The sequence below is a fragment of the Python bivittatus genome, unplaced genomic scaffold (assembly GCF_059951505.1).
Source record: "Python bivittatus isolate LINGU-HERP-01145 unplaced genomic scaffold, Pbiv_v1 ctg000120_np1212, whole genome shotgun sequence".
Lineage (NCBI taxonomy): Eukaryota > Metazoa > Chordata > Lepidosauria > Squamata > Pythonidae > Python > Python bivittatus.
In genome coordinates, this window is record NW_028277037.1 from 1,446,107 (window position 1) to 1,468,000 (window position 21,894).

Genomic DNA, 21,894 nt, shown 5'->3' on the forward strand with positions numbered 1-21,894 from the left:
TCCTCAGGAGACAAGTAAGGTAGTCTGGTACCCCCATCTCTTTAAGGATTTGCCACAGTTTGTTGTGATCCACACAATCGAAGGCTTTTGCATAGTCAATGAAGCAAAAGTAGATGTTTTTCTGGAACTCTCGTGCTTTCTCCATGATCCAGTGAATGTTGGCAATTTGATCTCTAGTCCCTCTGCCTCTTCGAAACCCAGCTTGTACATCCAGTAGTTCTCAGTTCATGTACTGCTGAAGCCTAGCTTGTAGGATTTTGAGCATAACCTTGCTAGCATGTGAAATGAGTGCAATTGTGCGATAGTTTGAGCATTCTTTGGCATTGCTCTTCTTTGGAATTGGAATGTAAACTGACCTCTTCCAATCCCATGGTCACTGTTGAGTTTTCCAAACTTGTTGGCATATTGAGTGCAGCACTTTAACAGGATCATATTTTAGTATTTTAAATAGCTCAACTGGAATACTGTCATCACTGCTAGCTTTGTTGTTAGTAAAGCTTCCTAAGGCCCACTTGACTTCGCTCTCTAGGATATCCAGATCAAGGTCAGTGACCACACCAGCATGGACATCAGGGACATTAAGATCTTTCTTGTATAGTTCTTCTCTGTATTCTTGTCACCATTTCTTAATCTCTTCTGCTTCTGTTAGGTCCCTGGCTTTTTTGTCCGTTATCATGCCCATCTTTGCACTAAATGTTCCTTCGATATCTCCAACTTTCTTGAAGAGATCTCTAGTCTTCCCCATTCTATTGTTTTCCTCGATTTCTTTGCATTGTTCATTTAAGAAGGCCTTCTCATCTCTCCTTGCTATTCTCTGGAAATCTGCACTCAGTTGGTTATATCTTTCCCTTTCACCCTTGCTTTTTGCATTCCTTCTTTCCACAGCTATTTGTAAAGCCTCATCAGACAGCCATTTGCTTTCTTGCATTTCTTTTCTTTGGGATGGTTTTAGTTGCCTCCTGTACAATGTTACGGACCTCCGTCCACAGTTCTTCAGGCACTCTGTCTACCAAATCTAATTCCCTAAATCTATTCATCATCTTCATTGTGTACTCACAAGGAATATGATTTAAGTCATACCTGAGAGGTCTAGTGGTTTTCCCTGTGTTCTTCAATTTAAGCCTAAATTTTGCAATAAGAAGCTCATGTTCTGAGCCACAGTCAGCTCCTGGTCTTGTTTTTGGTATCTGTATAGAGCTTCTCCATCTTTGGCTGCAAAGTACATAATCAATCTGCTTTTGGTACTGACCATCTGGTGATGTCCATGTGTAGAGTCGTCTCTTGTGTTGTTGGAAAAATGTTTGCTATGACCAGCTTATTCTCTTGACAAAACTCTATTAGCCTTTGTCTGCTTCATTTTGTACTCCAAGGCCAAACTTGCCTGTTATTCTGATTATTTCTTGACTTCCTACTTTAGCATTCCAATCCCCTATGATGAAAAGGACATCTTTTTTTGGTGCTAGTTCTAGAAGGTGTTATAGGTCTTCATAGAACTGGTCAACTTCAGCTTCTTCGCTATCAATGGTTGGGGCATAGCCTTGGATTACTGTGATGTTGAATGGTTTGCCTTGGATTCGTACTGAGATCATTCTGTCATTTTTGAGGTTGTACCCCATTACTGCCTTTCCTACTTTCTTCTTGACTATGAGGGCTACTCCATTTCTTCTAAGGGTTTCTTGCCCACAGTAGTAGATATAATGGTCACCTGAATTAAATTCACCCATTCCCATCCATTTTAATTTGCTGATTCCTAAGATGTCAATGTACAATCTTGTCATCTCACGTTTGACCACATCCAGCTTGCCTTGATTCATAGATCTTATATTCCAGGTTCCTATGCAGTATTATTCTTTACAATATCGGACCTTCTGTTCACTTCCAGATACACCACAACTAAGCATCCTTTCGGCTTTGGACCAGCCGCTTCACTCTTTTTGGAGCTACTTGGAATTGCCTTTCGCTCTTCCCCAGTAGCATATGGGACATCTTCCAACCTGTGGGGCTCATCTTCTGGCATCATATCTTTTAGCCTTTTGACATTGTCCATGGGGTTTTCTTGGCAAGGATACTGGAGTGGGTTCCCATTTCCTTCTCCAGTGGACCATGTTTTGTCAGAACTCTCCGCCATGATCTGTACATCTTGGGTGGCCCTGCATGGTATAGCTTATGGCTTCACTGAGTTATGCAAGCCCCTTTGCCACGACACAGCAGTGATCCATGTAGGGGTTCCTGAAAGTAGGAAGAGTTAAATCCTGCATTCAGGCTAAATTAGTTGCACAGTGTTGCTTTGTATAAAAATGGTCTCTTTATCATGTATTCTTGAACACTGTCACCCACCCATAATTTAGCTTGGTCCAGCTAGCGTCAACCACATCAGATATGCTTTCAGAGTGCACCACCAACATTTTCTTGCTTAAAGGTACAGAAATCATGCACAGGAAGCATGGTTCTTAAAAGGCAATGATCTCATCACAAAATGTAGCAGAATCCTATGTTGAACTGTGGTAAATGTTTCACCTAAGTTCTTCAAGAATACTATGTATTTTTTCTGTTGAAAAGTCAGAGTGAAATAAGCAATTGTGAATCACTAGAAGCCAGAAAAAGTGAAGTCAGTGAAGTCTTTAATATTTCTGATTAGAATGGAGATTGCTCTAAGAAAGCATGTTTTGGACTTCGGTCTGCTCTTTTGAAATTTGTTCAGCAGTGTGAAGCAAAATTTATCCATCAGGATGGTGCAAAACTTCAGTTTGGTGATTTGCTCAAAAGCAATTCAATCCAATCCCTGAACTGAATTAACTTTCCGAATCAGAGTGAAAATGTAGACTGAAGTATTGATTAGAATCAGATGCATTTTTAACTGATTCTGAAAATCAAATCAGCCTCATTCAATTTGGTTTTTTGAGTCAATTTGAATGAACAAATTGAATTGCCAAACATTATAATTTGAATCAGATTGGAGACAGTCTGTACAATTCAGCCAGCAGTAATCCACATTGTTGTTGTTGTTCAGTTGTTAAGTCGTGTCCGACTCTTCATGACCCCATGAACCATATCGCGCCAGGCCTTCCTGTCCTCCACTGCCTCCCTGAGTTTGCTCAGTTTCATGCTCAAGTAATCCACATGCACATGATCAATTGATCCAATGTACTTTAAGGACAGCTGTTTATGCATGGATTAAAACTGATAATTGATATTCAATTTGTATGACCTCAGATATCATTTGAAAGATGCTTCAATAATTCTCATTGAGGATAGCTTGATAATGGGTGACCAGAATCTGGCGAAAGCCACAAAGTCACCTACATCTTGTCTTCCTTTGTCCTTCCTTGCCTTCTGAAATCACAGTTTGTGAAGGGAAGTCTGATTACTAACTTTTCATAATATTTTATGAATACGTCATTTTATATGACATTATAAATGTCATAAACCAAACATTTTAATCCACATAATTTATTCAAACTTAAGAACCTTAATTTTGTTGCCAAATACCTGATTTCTCTTTGTACAATGCCTTGCTTTTATGTGAACCCCCTATGCCAAGTATTTTGCCTGCATGCAAACATTTCCATTACAAGGAATCAAATGAAAAAGGTCCCCTTTTTGGACAGCTGGTTACTATATACCAGTTGAAAATAATCCTACAAACAACAGAAATTCAAATATTTGTGTAATTTGCCAGCAATCCATATACACGGTTTTTCTTTCTGTGTGTGTAAGAGCGTGTGCACAATAAAAAAGACTCTCTGTGTAACTTAATATCAATGGACTGTATATTTGAGAAACATCTTTGAAATGCCAAACCTGGTGATCCAAAACATACTTTTATGGAAAAGATATTATTCTGTCTACTGCCCACAGAAAGAAAAAGCAAGACTGTACCAGTGGTAGCCTGTAGGCAAATATACTGTCCATGGGAGTTTTGTTTCAGATTCTGACAAAGTTCTTTAATATTCTGAACTGGGGGCATCATGGAAACTCCTCGACTATATTTTAAAGATTTGGGTGTGTTTTTTTGCAGGGGAGAGAAGCACTTTTTCCTTTTCGCTTTATTTCTGTGATTTTTATTACTACTCCTGAAAGTTAATCTTTTTATTACACTTTACTTGTCCATCAGCACCTCTTCCAGGTTTTACTTAATCGCATCAGCCTTCTAGCCGAGTGAGAATCAGACTAATTATTTCCCCACCCTCTCCTTTTCAAATAAACCATCAGTCACACCCATATACATACCGTAGTTCCATGTTGCTTTTAAAACTCCATTTGCACCAGTTCTGGATGATCGATCTGTCTGTAAAAACTTGGGGCTTGTAGGGTTGTGTAAAAGTTTTCCTAAACAAAACAAAACAAAACAAAACAAAACAAAACAAAACAAAACAAAACACAACACAACACAAAACGGCAGCAGATGGGTAGAAAGAATTGCTTTTTCCTTCTGCCTGTAGTTGTGCTAATCTGGACTTGTGTTTAAACTAAAATTTTGGTTGAACCTGTGTTTTTTACCAGTTGTGAGATAAACACTAAGGCCTTCCATTTCACTGTGCACTTATAAACTGCAACTAGACAGAAAAATAAACCACTGCACAATTGTCTGCTTTCGTGGCAAGTCTATTTTTATGATGTCATATTGTTACATATCTTTAGTAACTAAAGCATCTGGCTTTAGTAGCAATCACCCTATCTCTTACCAAATCCAGAGCTAGACTGCCCTTCTTCTGGATTTCCCTTATTGCTTATCCTTACCCATAATTCAATTTTTTTAGGGAAAAAAAGCTACGTTTATATTTCCTGCCAAGTTAAACACCAAAACAGCATTACATTCCACATTATCGCTTTTGAGCTGTATTCTTGGATAATGGCTGATAATTATAGCAAAGCAGAGTGCCCAAGTTCAAATTAGTACGGCTTTCTTGCTGGGTTGCTTCCTTTTCAGCTTTGATCTCCCACTGGTCGGCTGTGATCACAGATGCGTATTAGCTTAGTCTTAAGCAGATGCCATTCATTATAATACTGTTAGTTTCCTTGCTCTTGATTTTGTCCTAATGCTGGTTTTTGTGGAAAGTGAGATTTCATTGGCATTGACTCTTCAGCACCTTCTGACAAAGAGGAGGCAGTGGGGTCTAGTTAGAGAGTTAAGTATTTCCGCTGTGTCCCCTCTTTGCCTATCACACTGCCTACTCTTTATATAAGAGATGGAAAATCTAAGATCACTTCCTTCTGCTTTTCTATCTAGGCCCAGATTTCATGCTCTTGAACTCTTCTTCTGGTTTGACATAGTTAGCCAGGTGCCAGCCTTTGCCCATCCCTGTAATGTATTTTGAATAAATACATCTAATTTCTGTCGTAGTTGTAATACCTGCTTCACTAATGATTGCTCCAGTCAGATTCCTGCATGCAGGAATTCTGGGATACCCACAAAACATATACCTCCAACATTTTAACTGTGGTAGGGATTATATTTTGTAAGTTACTTTGGGGTTGAGTATGTGTTTAAAGCATGGGTAGGAATTTCTCCTATAAAGACATAGTATTCGGAATGATAGAGGAAGAATAAGGTTTATTATATACTGGAATGTGGTATACTGTCTAGGACAGTGTTTCTTCACCTTGGCAACTTTCAGATATGTGGACTTCAACTCCCAGAATTCATGGCTGGCTGGGGAATTCTAGGGGTTGAAGTCCACATATCTGAAAGTTGCCAAGGTGGAGAAACACTGATCTAGGGAAACATGACCTGTGAAGACTTGCATGCCAGTCTAATAAAATCCTATAAAGTGGTGGTGGTGGACTCATTGCTGGCTGACCATTACAAGGACAAAACTGTGAGTTCAGGAGATGAAATTCTCTTCGGATGGAAGGCTGAATGCAGTGGCTTCTCTTGTCTTGCCTTCTGCTGGGAAGACAATTTTCTTCGTTGTGCACTCATTCTTTTCATTCATTTTTTTGGTGTTGCTGTTCAAGCTTCTAGTATTCCAAAATCCATTCCAAGGGTACAGTCAACTTTATAGGATTTTGTAATATTGAAGAATTCATTTAGTTCTGCAGAAAGGCTGATGATGAGAAACAACCCAGAGCATCAGGTATTTCACTAATTGTCTATAATGTTTGACCCCTTTAAACCTTTCCTGACAGAATGAAATGTTTCAGCTTAATTGGCTTCCCCCTCTGTGTATGTTTGTGAAACATACTGCAAAACTAGCGCCAGAAAGAATTTGAAAATTCTTTGCTCTCTCTACTTATTTCTCTTAATTTCTTTTCTTTCTCTCACTGTTTCTCACTTTTCAAAACTTCATGCCCTTAACAAAGACATTCAGCTGGTGAAACTTTTCTTGCCACAGATGTAAAGCGATAAGGAAAGTTTCTCCTGTTGAATTTTCGCAGAATTAGTTGTTAGTAAGACACAAAGGCAGGATTGTGGCTTCTTTTAATTAATTAATTCCTTGATTCATTCCAAAGTTATTATTCTTTGAATTCAACATTTTTTGGGCTATCTGCAGCATCATCCACCTGCAGCTTCAGGTGGATATTTTTTTCCTATAAAACACAAAACTGATTTATTTGCCATTGTTCAGTTTCTCAACAAAACTTTTATTACTCTTAGTGGATAAAAGATTTTATGGTTTTGAACAAAGTATGACTGAAATAGAATTATTTACTAATGATGAACATGTTATTGCTAAAATATATAAATTTTTGCTGAAATATGAGACAGAAGAAGAACAAATGAAAGAATGTACGATAACATAGGCTGCAAATGTTGGTTATAATGTACAAATGGACCAATGGGGGAATATGTGGTTGAAAGGATTGAAATTTGCATTGTGTTCTCGCCTTAAAGAGAATTTTAATAAAATGTTGTATTGTTGATATCTGTCACCAGAGAAATTGTATATATGTATAAAGGTACTGAAATCTTTGCTGGAAATGTGAACATGAAGGGACATTTTATCATGTTTTGTGGATATGTAAAAAAGCCAAAAAAAATTGGATACAAATACATGCATTAATTCAGAAGATTTTACGGGTTAAAGAGCAACTAAAACCAGAGACTTTTCTTTTGGGACTAATGGACAAACAAATAGAAAAAAGTCATGGAACTTTATTTTTATATATGACAACTGTGAGACTATTTATATACTCAAAAGTGAAAAGGTTCGATACTACCTACAATGGAGGATTGCTTGGTGAAGATGATGGAACTTGTGGAGATGGCTAACCTCTTTGATCAGAGAAAAAACAGTATCTACATTTATGGCTTTGATCAGAGAAAAAACAGTATCTACTCTTTATAAGTTTTTTGCATGAAACAGAAAAAATGCACTTGTGATTTGTGGTTTTGATTATTAGAAAAAAATGGATAATAGAAAAAAGTGAGTTTTTTTGTAATCATAGAGTAAGAGATAATTTTGTAATTGTACTTATATTTGCTGCAAAGGAACTCAGAAGCTTCTTCTTTCTATTTTTTTCTTTTTTACTCTTTTTTCGTGCACTTTTGCTTTTTCTCTCTCTTCTTTCCTTTCTTCTTCCTGTTTCTACTCTTTATTAGTTTGTTAGTTTTTATGTGCTTTGTAAAGCTTTTAATAAAAAAGAAAAAAAAAACTTTTATTACTCTTCACTGTTCTTTATACCCCTACCCCCCCACCAAAAGTTACAACTCGATGAAGGATACATTTTGGCCCTCATGGGCCAATTATCCCTCTTGTCTATCCACAAAGGATCAGAAGCATTTGACTGTGTCTTTTTCATTCTTCTGAGAAGGCTTGGGTTTGAATTTGGACAACTTTGGTTCTGATCAGTGAATGGATTTAACTACGTGCATTTATCAAGGACTGGTCAACAATACCACAGTCAAGTCTAAAACTTCACAAACAAAAATCAGCAGTGCAGTCTTGGATACTAAATGCTGCTCTTGAATGAGATACATTTACCAGGTTTTTTTTAAAAAAAACTCTGACATGTTTAGTAAACAAGAAACAATGGTGGTGACTTTGTAGTCATTTCTCAATTTATCATAAAACAGGAAAAATAACACATTTTACACTGTGTAAAAATAGATAAATCCCCCAACCCAAGGGGAGGGTGAGTAGAGGTCATGAAACACTCCATAGATGGAGACATGGCATAATATGACCTCTCTCTCCCTCTCTCTCCCTCTCTCACTCCCCCTCCCTCTCTCTCCCCTATTGAACATCAGGAACTGAATACAGTCAGGACCAGAAATGTTGGAACAAGGATAACTGTTTTGGCATTTGGCTTCTGTACACCCCCACACTGAAGTTGAAAGGAAACACACCCAGATGGGAGCGAAGTCAGGACTTTCAGCTGTAATTCATAAGTAATGGAATGAATGGCTGACAAGCAGCTGCATGGCCAGGTATGGCCTGTTTCCTGGGTACCCCATGACCAATCAAGCAGATAAAAGGGCTGGAGGTGGTTCTGAGTGTTACATTTGCACTTGGTAGCTGTTCACTGGAACTCTCAACATGAGGTCCAAAGAGGTGTCCATGTGAGTGAAGGAGGCCATCATTAGGCTGAGAAAACAAAATAAACCCATCAGAGAGATAGCAAAAATATTGGGAGTGGCCAGTACAACAGTTTGGAACATCCTGAAAAAGAAGGAATTAACTGGCAAGCTCAGCAACAGCAAAAGGCCTGGAAGACCACAGAAGACAACTAAAGTGGATGACTGTAGAATTCTGCTCCATGGTGAAGAGGAAGGGTTCCTCTTCACCATGAGCAGAATTCTGCAGATTCTCCAGGAAGGGTTTCACAACATCTAGCTAGGTCAAGAACACTCTTGAGGAGGTAGGCATGTCATTGTCAACATCTACAGTCAAGAGACGGCTTTATGAATGTAAATTCAGAGGCTTCACAACAAGGTGCAAACCACTGGTAATGCTCAAGAACAGAAAGGCCTGATTTGACTTTGCCAGCGAACACCTAAAAAAGCCTGCCCAATTCTGGAATAAGATTCTTTGGACTGATGAAACCAAGATTAACTTGCACCAGAATGATTGGAAGAGAAAAGTATGGAGAAGGAAAGGAACAGCTCATGATCCAAAGCATACCACATCATCTGTCAAACATGGTGGAGGCAGTGTTATGGCATGAGTATCTATGGCTGCCAATGGAACTGGGTCGCTGGTGTTTATTGATGACTTGACTGCTGATAAAAGCAGCAGGATGAATTCTGAAATGTATACTTTCTACTCAGAGTCAGCCAAATGCTGCCAAACTGATAGGATGCCATTTCATATTGCAGATGGATAATGACCCAAAACATACGGCAAAAGCTACCCAAGAGTTTCTCAAGGCAAAGAAGTGGGATGTTCTTCAATGGCCAAGTCAGTCACCTGATCTCAACCTACTAAAGCATGCTTTTTACTTACTGAAGACTGAAGGCAGAAAAACCCACAAACAATCAGGAGAGGAAGGCAGCTGCAGTAAAGGCCTGGCAAAGCATCTTGAGGGAGGAAGCTCAGCATTTGGTCATGTCCATGGGTTCCAGACTTCAAGCAGTCACTGACTGCAAAGGATTTTCATCCAGGTATTAAAAGTGATCCTTATGTTTGTGATGATGTCGGTTTGTTCTATTACGTATGAGCCACCAATGATGGGGGTATATGTATGCCACTGGCAGTACTTCCTAAATGGTTAGTGCCCCACTTTTGTCAAACCCCTTGAATTACAGCTGAAAGTCCTGAATTCCTGAAGCATGTGGACTTCAACTTCAGGGCTGGCTGGGGAATTCTGGGAGTTGAAGTCCACACAGCTTAAAGCAGCCAAGGTTGAGAAATGTTGCTCTATTGCTTTTCCAGTTTCATTTTCTTTGTTCCTTCCTGATTTGTTTGCTTTACTTTGTCCCACCAAGTTCAACGTTCTCCTTGCCACTATGACTTCACTCCTCTAGAGTCTCCATCCCCACTTAATTTTCCTCTCACTTGTTGCTATCTACCTACATTCTTTTTTTTCTGGAACTTCACACTTCCAGAATGTCATATTTGTTCTGGGACTTCCCTCTCTGCTTACTGTAGAAAAACCTGTCCTGTTACCAACAGATTTAGCTAGACTCTGGTTCACTTGGAGAGTCCTAAACTGGGCTGATGATACTTCTGAAAGTCTGGTCTTCTTTTAGACCTTCATCTTCATGGAACATCTGACCTAGATTTAATGGGGTGTTGTCAAATCTGTCTTCCAAATTCTCAAAAGTGCTCTCCTGAAAAAGAAACTTCTTTCTACTTCACATACTAAGAGCTTTCTGAAATATCTTCTCAACTTCTACCACTGTCCATGTGACTATTTTCTGTTACACACCTGTCCATCCTTCTGAAGCATCCTTGGCTGCTTATACTTCCCCATCAGAAAATGTTCAGTGGGAGTTCCCTCATAATGTCTTCTCCTAAGATAGAAATGTGTGAGGCAGGGAGGCTCCATACCTTTAGGAAATGATTGTACAATTTAAGACAGGGATTTCTTATATACCTCTTGGTTGCTTGTAACTAAATAAGGACAAGAAACTCACATTTTACCAATGAGAATTTCTCCTCAATTCTTTCCCCTTTGAAAGAAACATTGAAAGCAATTTTCTTACAGCAAACTGAATGAAAAGTTGTAGAAGAAAGTCTGGATTTTTTTCCTCATGGCCTTTCCTCTGTTGGCCTAACACAGAGTTAAAATATTTCATTGTAAAATTGTCTTTAAATTATTTTATCAATTTAAATGGCCATTTGTATTTTCTTTAACAATTAACAATTTTCATAATAAATGAAGTCTATCTACATCTATGCCTGTCTATCTATAAACACTAGTACAGAAGGCGGCAACGGCAAACCACTGCAGTACTGTTGCCAAGAAAACAAAATGGATGTGTCCATGTAGGATGAAGGAGTCTTCTGTTAGACAATGCAGTATGTTTCAGTTTGATATAAAGGGTACTCTGATAGTAGATAGAAGTCATGGTACAGTTCGTGGTGGTTGGCTACTGAATTTTCTTCTTCCTCCTCCTCTTCCTCTTCTCCTTCTCTTCCTTCTTCTATTAATCACATTTCTACATTGTTTCATATTAAGGTATCATGAGATGAAGATATTGCCACTTTCATCAAACTTTGAGCTCTCTGTGTTAAGGGACTTAGTTTTCAGAATTTCATAAAGCAAAGCTGAAAGAGATAGTAAAGGGAATTCTATAGGCTACATAAATGTTTTAAACAAACAAACAAACAAACAAATAAATACCTCATCAGAAGGTACAATTTTAAATGTATTTGCTGGAAGTACAACAATACAAAACAAAGTGTAGAATGTCTTTGAATTATAGTCCTAGGATCTTAACTAGTATAATATTCATTTCTCCTTGTCCCATAAGGGTTCCAAATGGTACCAAATGCTGCCATTTCGGTTGTGGCTGTTATGGTATCAGTAGGTAGACATAAATTTATTTATTAACATTCAATTTGTTTCTATTTCAGCAAATCAGAAGTGGCAAGAGCTGAAATGTTGAGCTCCTGAAATGGCCAAGAAGCATGAATATGAACCACCACCAAATGAGACATTTGTCTGGACCTGTTTCCAATATTATGTCTATGATTTTTTTGGCTTTCATAAGATGATATTATTAACTACTAACCCACAACTGTAATAAAAGGCACTGGGGCAACTATTTCTGCTTCTTACATTTTTAAAAACTCTACACATGAAAAAATGTTATATATAATGATAACATGACTTAAAAATCCTGAAATGCCTACATTTTTTTTTAAATAGCCTCATTTGCTGCCTCAAAGAAGAAATGTGCATTCCAGTAGTCAAGAATATTAAATTTATTAAACTGGGCTGCCACAAACATTAGCAATCCAGCTTAAAAATGGGATGAAAGAAATCGTTCTTTTCAGAAAAGGGGAACAGCAAACTAAAATTGTCAGATTCAGGGGCATCTGCAGGGAGGGCTCAAAAAAAAAAAAAAGATTGTGACCACATAATTGAAGCCACCATCTTGGTTTTTTTGACCTCCTTCTGCTGATGCCCCATGTCAGGTCCATCATTCATTAGGTAAAGTGCTTGGCTAAAAAGGGGGTGATTTAAAAAATAGCAGAGAGATGCTGCTCTTGGATTTGCAAAAGACCTAAAGTGCTTCTTCCAAATAATTTTCAAAATATGTACAACTTCACACAGTTGAAGGATGCGTTGCTTATGCATCCTTCCTCCAATAAAGCAGCAGATGATTAGGAGTATTTGTGTTGGCCCTTAGCTTCTTGTTTAATCCTTTTCACCCACTTCCAAAACAATTCTTTAAATTCCCTAAACATTGCACTGCATTTTCTCTCCCTCTTTTAAACTGTTACTTGCTCTCTTTTCAACCATAACGCAGCTATTTTTCATATCCATGTTTTGCAGCAATCATTCTTATATGCATTTTTTGTCATCCACAATCTTTCAGATCATCATTCCAGAAATCATCCCTTTTCATTTTTCCTGGTAGAATAACTCCATTCACTTCTTTTCACTTTGTTTCAAAACATCCCTTTTACTTATTTATTTATTTATTAAATTTTTCAACTGCCCATCTCCCCCCAATAGGAGGGCGATTCACAACAAACATTAAAAACATAAAATATATAAACAAATAAAACCTTAATTAAAAACATTACTTGTTTACTTTCCAGTAATTCCATTGAAAGAGTAACCTATTTTATTTTCTTGCAGTGATTCTACTGCCTTTTCTTTCCCTTTTCTTCTACATTCATTCTCTCCTAGGTTTTGATACTAACCCCCACTGCCCCCCCCAAAAAGGTTTGTTCCACATGCAGAACCTCTTGCATCTTTCACAAAGTCTTTCAGGCTTTATCAAAAACAATCAGATCAAACATGCTTTTTGATTCATTCATTGTCCTTGTGTGCATATGAAAAGACTCAAAGTATATATTTAAAGCAAAGATAATTACTTATAACCAGATACTCACCAGCCATCACATTAATTCGGTCTTGGGTCTCCAGTTGGCCCAATGACTTTTTTGTACTCTCTCATTTCTTCTGATCCATGTCACCTAACCAAATAATTTCCACCTTGGATTGTGTTCAATCTGACAACACATAATCTCTACCTTTCCACTATTTTATAGCTTAAACTTTTTCTCAAAGTCTTTTTATCCTGCTGTATTTCAGCAAATAAAGGGTCCCTTATTGCATTATTTACTTCTTGTCATGCCCATCCAGCTGGAAGCACCTAGCTGACTTTGGTTAATCTCAAAGAGTTAGGCAGGTGTCATTGTAACACAACTACAAAAGGGTAGTGTTTGCGCTGTGATGTCATAAGCATGTTTTGTAATTCTGTGCTTAGGAATGGATGCCTATGGATGAGTCTGTTATTGTCGCTGTTAGCAGTGTAAAGCTTTTAAAAAAATTCTTCTGTCTTCATCTTCCTAATGCCATGCTTCACTTGAATACATGGGAGTTGGGTGATGCAGAGATTGGTCTTGGGAAATATTTAGAATGTCTCTTCCCCAGAACAACATGTGCCTACTCTCAATAGTACCTTAAGGACTAGAGGACTGGCCCAAGATTCCAGTGCTTGAAGGAACCCAGACAGCATTTTACACAGGACCCTTCAAACAGACCAAGACCACTGGGTGTTCCTCTGCCTTCAGTGCATCCATCAGTACAGGATAAAAATGCTTCATGTAAGCGTAGTTACAAATAGACATCCATGGGCTCTACATCATCTGTCTAGAATTGTACTCATAGTTAGAGAATACCAGATTGAGCTAGCAACAAACATGCTGGAACTTTGAATGTTGGAAGGACTGCATTATTTAATATAATTAATATACAGAGCACTTCCTGGTCTCCAAAACAGAGAAGCTAATACTAAAAAGATACACTTGGCTGGGGTGTAGGGCTGGGGTAGGTTGGCTGGGACCCCATTTTTTATGGATTGTGTGTATCCAAGAACACACATGTGATTCACAATATAGTTAATTTTCAGTACAGGGAAGGTTTATTTGTATGGCAGTCCAAGAGTTTTTAGGAAGAAGACTAAAGTGATCTAGACTAGAAAATAGAGAAATTAAGCCATCTCTGTGATATATCAATTCATGCACATTTTCATTGTTTTTAAACATCCATTTGTGGTAAAATGACATGTACAATTTGGGTCAAAGAAATCCCAGTTATATCTACTATCTAAAACAAAAACAAAAAAACAGTTCATTCCATTGAGATAAAATCATACTAAGAGTTTTTTTTATTTATATTACTGAGCTAAAGCAATGAAGGAAGTCTGTGTTGGCCCCCAAAGTTACTTTCAGTTTCATTTTTTTCATTGACATTTTTTCCAGTAACCTATACCATAATAGAAATATGAACAACAACACTGAAATAGTTAACCTGGACTTATTTTAAAATAGCAATTGTATGAGAGTTTCACTGTGCTGTGCTGGAGACATTAAGCAATTTGAATGCACTGGTTTCATCCCATCTACCCCACACATATTTTTAAATTAAAGCCTTATCTGACTTGAATGCTTTTCAATGACATCTCCTGTTTTATAAAAACCACCCTGTGTGTTCCAAATGGCATTGGGTTGGACAACTGGCCCCTTGATGAAAAATGGGTGAGGGGGAAGTTTCGCAGTATTTTCTTTTAGTAGCAACTTTTGATCAATTTGGATTCTTGCCCCTGCATGGCGTAATTATTAGATACATGAATAAATGTAAGGCAATACGGCACATGAGCACAGGCATTCCCCCCCCCCCAAAGGAAAAAAAACTAACTACAAAAGCAGAATAGAACAGAAATGGCCATACAATTATTAATCAGAAAAAAAAATATACACACACAAATACAACAGGAACATAAAGAAACAACTATTTTTCCAGAGCTGAGAGTCAAAAATAAGTTTTGTTGTAACGAGTGCCATGCCAATTACATGGGTTTCCCACAAAATTTGCTCCCAAGATGAAACAGAATGCATGAGAAACAAAAAAAATCTGTTGTTTTGGTATCTATCAAAACCTTCCTCCATGTAAGGAAAATGGCTAATTTGTCATTTCTCACTGACAAAAGGCATGAAAAGTGAAACGGTGTGCTTCTGTGTATGTGAGGTAAGGGCAATGGATGGGAGAATTGGTTTCAAGAAGACGATACTGTGCAAAGGCAGCCTGGAAATGATAAAATCAAGCTCTCATTGATCTCACTTCTGATGCTATAAACCAGCTTCAGTGCCCCAGGATTGTAAATCTGGCTGACATATTGCATTTGTCTGCCTGAGAGTAAGCCCACTCAACTTAATAGGAAGTTTTTATGCAAAACCATATAAATCAATTAAGCAGCAAAAAGTTAAAAGTAAAAAAAAAAAAGAATATTTTACAAAATTGTGAAGCTGCCCATCTCTTTTGTGCACATTATTTACACATGGACTTTGTTTTCATTTTATTTTAGTAAAAATATAAAACACAAATTCTGCCAACGTCCTACTGCTTCTAACATATGCAAGTGCTTGGAACAAAGAATTTCAAGGACTGATGATAAGGCTGTTTCCCCCAGATCTTATTAACAATGCTGCTTCCCTGCTTAATTGGGTGAGATTTTGTTTCAAAGAAACATCTGCAAAGCAGCAAAAGGGTCAAAACAGTAGGGTGAGAGAGACATGGATAAGAGGGACAAAAAAAATCTTCTAAAGAAAATGGGTGTCACCAGAAATCCTGTCCCTCTGTTGGCAGTTCCAGTCTGTATCAGTGTTTCATCTCAGCAGATAGCCATCAAACTGGTTGCCACTCACATCCCCATCTCCACATTCTTTCTATGATGCTAAAATTACACTGGTTTCAAATATGAATGCATCTAAGTTCTTTCCTAACACGAGGCATTTCCCATCCTGTCCATGCTGGCCAGGACATTTGAGCATGCAGCTGAGCGAACCGAGGGTGTGTCTGGTTAAGAATCCATGGTGGCTAGAAGAAAAGTCTCACAGCCTGACAGCCACATACGCTTTAGGCTTCTTGAGCCTAACAGTTCAATCATCCCACAGGTCATTTGTTAAGCCTTGGGGAAGCAAGGGAACAGCCACTGGATATCCTTCATAAATGAACTTTTCAGAGCATTATTTTATCTCAGTTCAGAACTGAACAACATACAGATCCTGAAGACTTTCCCCCATTACTAGTGTAATTGTCCAAAGGTCTCATGTACATTAATGATTATGCATCACCAGGTCTCTTTGAGAAGCAACATTGCTAGAGAGGAGCCCACAACAAATAAAGTACTTTCCCTTGAACAAGTGTCTTTTCTTTAAATAAGATCTAGAAGCTATGTAGATGAGGGCCAAGTGTGTGGGCTGGCAGGTTGGGGGTGCCTCCGGTTCCGCTTCTTCTTAATCTCTTGAGCGTGCTTCCATTTTGGCCCACCTTTATTACGCTGCCGTTTCTTTTCTCGGTGCCACATCTGCTCGCAATACTCATCCAGACTGAAGCTGGGACTGCTAAGCAACTGGAGATAATCTTTGTATCTCAGTCGGGACTCAGCTTGCAGATCTCGCGTACGGCCTTGTTCGTCTTCTGTTCTATGACTGTTCTCCATCTGTTCATTCTCTATGACGTTCAAATTTAACTTCACAATGGTCTGAACAAATGTGTGTTCCTGTGCTTTACAGTAATACGTCCCAGTGTCCTTCTTTTGCAAGCTACGGATTAGCAGTCCATATTCTGTCTTGAAGACTCTTTCATCTGGTTTCAACTGTTGGGTAGGAAAAAAACACTATAACTCTTACAAGAAAAGAAGTATATGTTATATGAATGTTGAACATGGAGACGGAACAGATTTTTGAATGAAATGTAATGCAACACCACCTTGTAAAGCTCTTTTCTGCTCAAACTTTGTCCATATTGTCTGAGATTATAGTCTTCACATGTTGTTTGTGACTATTTGTGATTATTTCACAAATAATGTTTGTGATTATTATGCTTCCCCAATGCTTAGCAGCTTTTCTTCACCTATCCAGTTTCAGGTTCAAGTAAGATAGATGTAAATGTGACATGATCCTAAAAAATACACCTGGATGTCCCAAAATGTTTCCTATGATACAAAGTCTGCTTTTATTCATATGATAGGGAGGGAAATAAACTGTATTCTCAAGTGCCAAAAGGAAAAAGGAAATGTAATTGCTGGATACCCATAAACCAGAATGGACATATAAAGTGGAGAATCAATCTTCTTGATACCTTGGCACACACATGTTCTATGCAAATGGATGTAATTAATACTAATTTTTAGAATTCTTTATTTCTAGATATTTCATCCATGAATGCCAATGGTAATTGTGGCATTCCAGATGTTTCTGAACAATCTCCATCATCCCTCATCATTGGCCATGTGGATTGGAGATGCTGTAGGTAAGCAACATCTGGAGGGCCACGGTTTTTATACTCTTCAGTTTCTTAAGAACAGAAACATGACAAGATGTTTATCATGCCTAGAACTAAGAAGGGATGGATGAAATTAGTCACAAGAATCAAGCAATTCAGGCCATAGCTTTTTGAAGCAGGGGTTTCAAAACAGATGTAGTATGATACGGATCTAGGAAGCCTGACAGGCATCTGCCATGTTAGAATTCCTAGATCAACTGGGGGAAGAATCAAGGATGGAAAGCTAAATAGGGCAGCAGATAATACAGGCTCATCTATCCTTACCATGTCATGAATATATGTGTGGCAGGTACATGAGTTGCAAACATGATCCATAATGTTTAACCTTCCTTAAGTCTCTTTAAGATGGTTCCCATTCACTCCCAGGTTACACTGCCTGTTCAGCTGAGCAGCCCTGCTCCAAGCTAATAGTCACACAGCAATATAGCCAAGCTGCTGTGACAATTTGATAAGCTTTATCCTACATTTGTCATGTTTAAACAGTAAGGATTATGTCATGCAGTGATGGTAAGGAACCAGTGACAAAAGAACCATGCAGCATGTGTGAAATGCGCCTTACAAAGGAAAATACAAATTAGACAGAAACTTCTCAAATGCTTGAACAACAAGGGTAGGAACTTCATATTTATTGTAATTCAGGAATGGTAGCCATTACAGATCATTTAAGTTCACTGAGTGGCATGAGACCAATTTCAGAATATATTGTCTTCTTCTAGGCCAAATCTAGTACCTTCTTTTTACACCATTCCCCCATCTGACAGAGTTCTGGCCTTCTGTTTCTCATGCTCAGCTGACTGGTCTGTTACGTGTTTACATGTTCTGCATTCCTGCTCTGAGATCTCTGCAACTAATTGCATCCTGACTGAAAGTGGTATGACAAAAGCATCTATTTGATTAGGGCTAAGGATGAACCTATTAGTCCATGCCAAGGCTACATTAATCCAGGACCAACCGGCCTGATAACTGGCTTTCAAGTAAGACCAAGGTGTTGCAATGAAGCTGAGACAACAGGAATGCTTTCTGATGAAGGGACAGTTTATAAATGGAGAAGTTTATTTCAAACTTCCTGAGCAGCATTCTAGTTTTTGTTGTTATTGTTATTGTAGTTCTTCTTGTTAAATGCAATATTTTAAAAGTATGCTCTGGACTTCAAATATTGTACATGTCAAATTGCAATTTTTCTTTTTCTTTTTCCCAAAGAAAAACAAATAGGGTTTTCTGAGCTACAGAGCTCATATATATGGGCTATTGAATAAGTTGCATTCCCAAATCTGTTAGTAACATAGACTACATAAACCACAGCCATCTATTACAGATCTTATAATCAATGTAGTACAATAAACATTTCCTGATGTTGAAGCCAGTATGGGTTTTCAGGCATTTTACACACAATTAATAATTATAGGATCTATTACAAACAACAACTGTTTGCATTAGTTTCTTAAAGGCATTCATTGCTGATGAAAAGAACAATGAAATCATGCAGTCTAATATTTTCAGACTGGTTAATTTGCACAACCCAATTCCAGTCTGTGGCTCTGAACCAGATACCTGAAAACATAATGGATGATATCAATTGTCTCTAGCATTTTGTTCCACAGTGGCCAAATACAGGCCCATGAGAAATCTAGTTCCTTTTAAGGTAAGGTCATTTAATTGTTGGCCATCACTACATTGTATAAGGGTGAATTGCATAGTTTACTTATGCACTTTTGTTCATCCTGAACCTCTTAATCTTTCAGCTTCACTGGGTGACTCCATTTCTAGTTTTATAAGTGAGGAAGAAAATGATTTCCCTATTTTTTTTCCTCTGCACTGTGGCCAATTTTCAGCAACTATACCATGCTCATGGCCCCATGTCACTTTCACTCCTTGCACAGCTCCCATGAAAAATGTCTCTTCTCTTTGCCTATTCTGGATTGAATAAGATTACCCCAAAGGTCTTCCTCTTTGCACAGAAAATTTCATTCAGTGCACTGAAAATTACTTAATTAAGGATGTATGGCTCTATTACAATTACTTCCACATATAATTCCTATATATATATATTCCACTTATATATAATTTCACATATAACACAGCACGTCTTGGGCAAAAATGTATTTTTCAGATGTAACCATTGGACCTAGAAAACTAAAAGAGAAAGGATTTAAAATGGGTATTCATTTTAACTGGCAACTATTCCCATGGGACAAAATAGGTCAGAAGTTGAGACAACTGCCTCACTTTAACTTACAAATTGGTCAAGCTGTTTTCCCTATAAGCATAAATTTCTAGTGCTATCTTTAGCAAGATGAGATGGCTGACAAATGGCTTCTCCTCACATGGCTGGGAAGCAACTCATCCTCATCGTGATCGCCTCCCTAAGATGATGAGGGTGGATGACAAGGGTGCATCCTTGTGTGGTACCTACGTCCTGGGAGCTGAGACATTGCTAATGTGGTCAGGAATATCTTGTGGACACTTTCCACATGACCTGCAGCTTCTGTTATTCCAGAGCAACAGATGGAAGAAGCTCCATCCAGGAGCCTTCATATTTCTGAAAGGAATGTTGGAACTGGGCCAGCAGAAATGTGGTAGTCAGCCAAAAATGTAGCTGCAATGAAATTCAAAATGGCTGCTCAAGAATTCCTATTACTAGAACAGAATTCAGAATATATCTTAGTATCTGGTAATCTCATCTTTAGGATATATTTGTGTTTTCCTTAAATGCTCTAACAGATTCCTACATGCAATCATCCTCAGAAAAATCATATATCTTAAGTCACTATTGCCACTGGACATTGCAGATGAAAAGCTAAGGCTGAGGTATATACTTGTCAGACATGACCTACTGATCTTTGAGATTTCTACTTGGGACTTCCTGGCCCACAGATCATGCATTCAGCCATTATATCACATGCAGGCTTTTTAAAAGATGTTTTCACTGTAGTGCAGATAGTTTTAAAAAATTCTCTGACATGACAAAGTCACATTATGTTCTTCTACTGCCACACTGAGGTCTATATAATGAAAAGCAGTAACGGTGGAAGATTCAGCTTGACCAAGCAGCGTGTAGCATGAATACTGGAAAATCTCAGTGTTATGCTAATGATACAAATACATTATTCAAAATGTGGGGTCAGAGTTAAAACATTAGTTTTTTAAAATTTCTGGTGCTGTCTTTAGCCAAATGAGATGGGAGAAATGAGCAAAGCAGAAATGAAACTGGAACACTGCCCAAATGATACGTATGCCTTTCTAGCAAACTTCAGAAGGAATAGATTTAGGAAGCAGGAGGATGACTAAATTAAATGTATTCACAGTGGGTCGATCATATACTGTTCCTTTATGTAAAAAATATGTGGACAATTCCCTCTTTCTCTCATCATTCTCATTCTCATTCTCATTCTCTCTCTCTCTCTCTCTCTCTCTCTCTTTCTCTCTCTCACACACACACAGAGAAAACTGAATTGTAAGACAGCTGTATACATCTGTCTTACAACTGGTTTATTGAGTAGAACCACTGATTGCATCACAGATTTTAATACAGCTGTTTAAAGAAAGGGATTATGAACCAATAGCAAGATGGACATAACAAGCAGGAAAGGCTTCAGGATTTTGATTTCTCCTGCTTCTCATTTGTCATATGTCTTTGGACAGTGAGGTCCAGATCCTTGAACCTACTAACAAATGGCCATCAATATCATCCAGACAGCTAGCAAATTCACATATGCAATTCAGAAATTAAGGTCCCCTTTTGGTGGTGACAAAGGGACTTTGAAGTTGGAATTGCAGGTTTAGAAATATCTGCAATGGTCATTTCCAGTACAATGGGTTCTGTTTCCTTTGAAGAAACATATGATAGTTTAAGTCAAAGGGAGTAGAAGTCTTTGTTGTAAATGAGATATTTACATCTTCTCTATGAAGGTGGTTAAGACCAGGCTCTTCCCTCAAACTTGAGCGTAAATGGGATATTATATTTTACGATATTTCTGTTGCATTTTAAATGTGCTACTTCTGTGAAAAGAAGAATGACAGCTGGTCTTGGGTCATAATAGAATAAGCCTATTATTAGTTAAACAAGCCACTTTAAAATAACTGGCTCATTTAAAACTGTGGTTTATTTTAATTTAAAGAGTTATACCTATTGCAGATACCTCGTTAGAGAAGTTATTTCTTTTTCCTCCCACAGGAAGGATTTTTTTTTTCTGAAATGCTCATTGTGACACAGACATACATTATCTTACACAGAATGTTTTCCCCTTTTAGTGTAATCATTCCATTCAAATGAAAACATGCTGTTTTCATTGATTAACAGTCCTACAATTATTTGACCAAAACTTATTTGACTGACAACCACAAAGAAAAAATCATGAATGTCAGGATTAGTGGAACTACACTGTTACCTCAGCCAATATTTACAAGTACTTAGCTAAGAAAAAAATTCAGATATGTGGTGTGGAAGGGAAGGATCTAAAGAAGAATCTGGATAAAGTGATC

The 21,894-nt window shown here is 37.9% G+C and overlaps 1 protein-coding gene across 3 annotated transcripts in view; it reads right to left on the reverse strand.

Annotated features, from left to right (window-relative positions):
* Positions 1 to 12,772: 12,772 nt before the first annotated feature.
* SEMA3D (semaphorin 3D) overlaps positions 12,773 to 21,894 on the reverse strand; it is a 170,902-nt gene continuing 161,780 nt past the window's right edge. For all 3 annotated transcript variants that reach the window (XM_088134825.1, XM_088134823.1, XM_088134824.1), the window contains one exon: positions 12,773 to 16,723. In XM_088134825.1, coding sequence (XP_087990951.1) covers positions 16,298 to 16,723 — 426 coding nt within the window. In that variant the 3' untranslated portion in view covers positions 12,773 to 16,297. The remainder of the gene's footprint in view (positions 16,724 to 21,894) is intronic.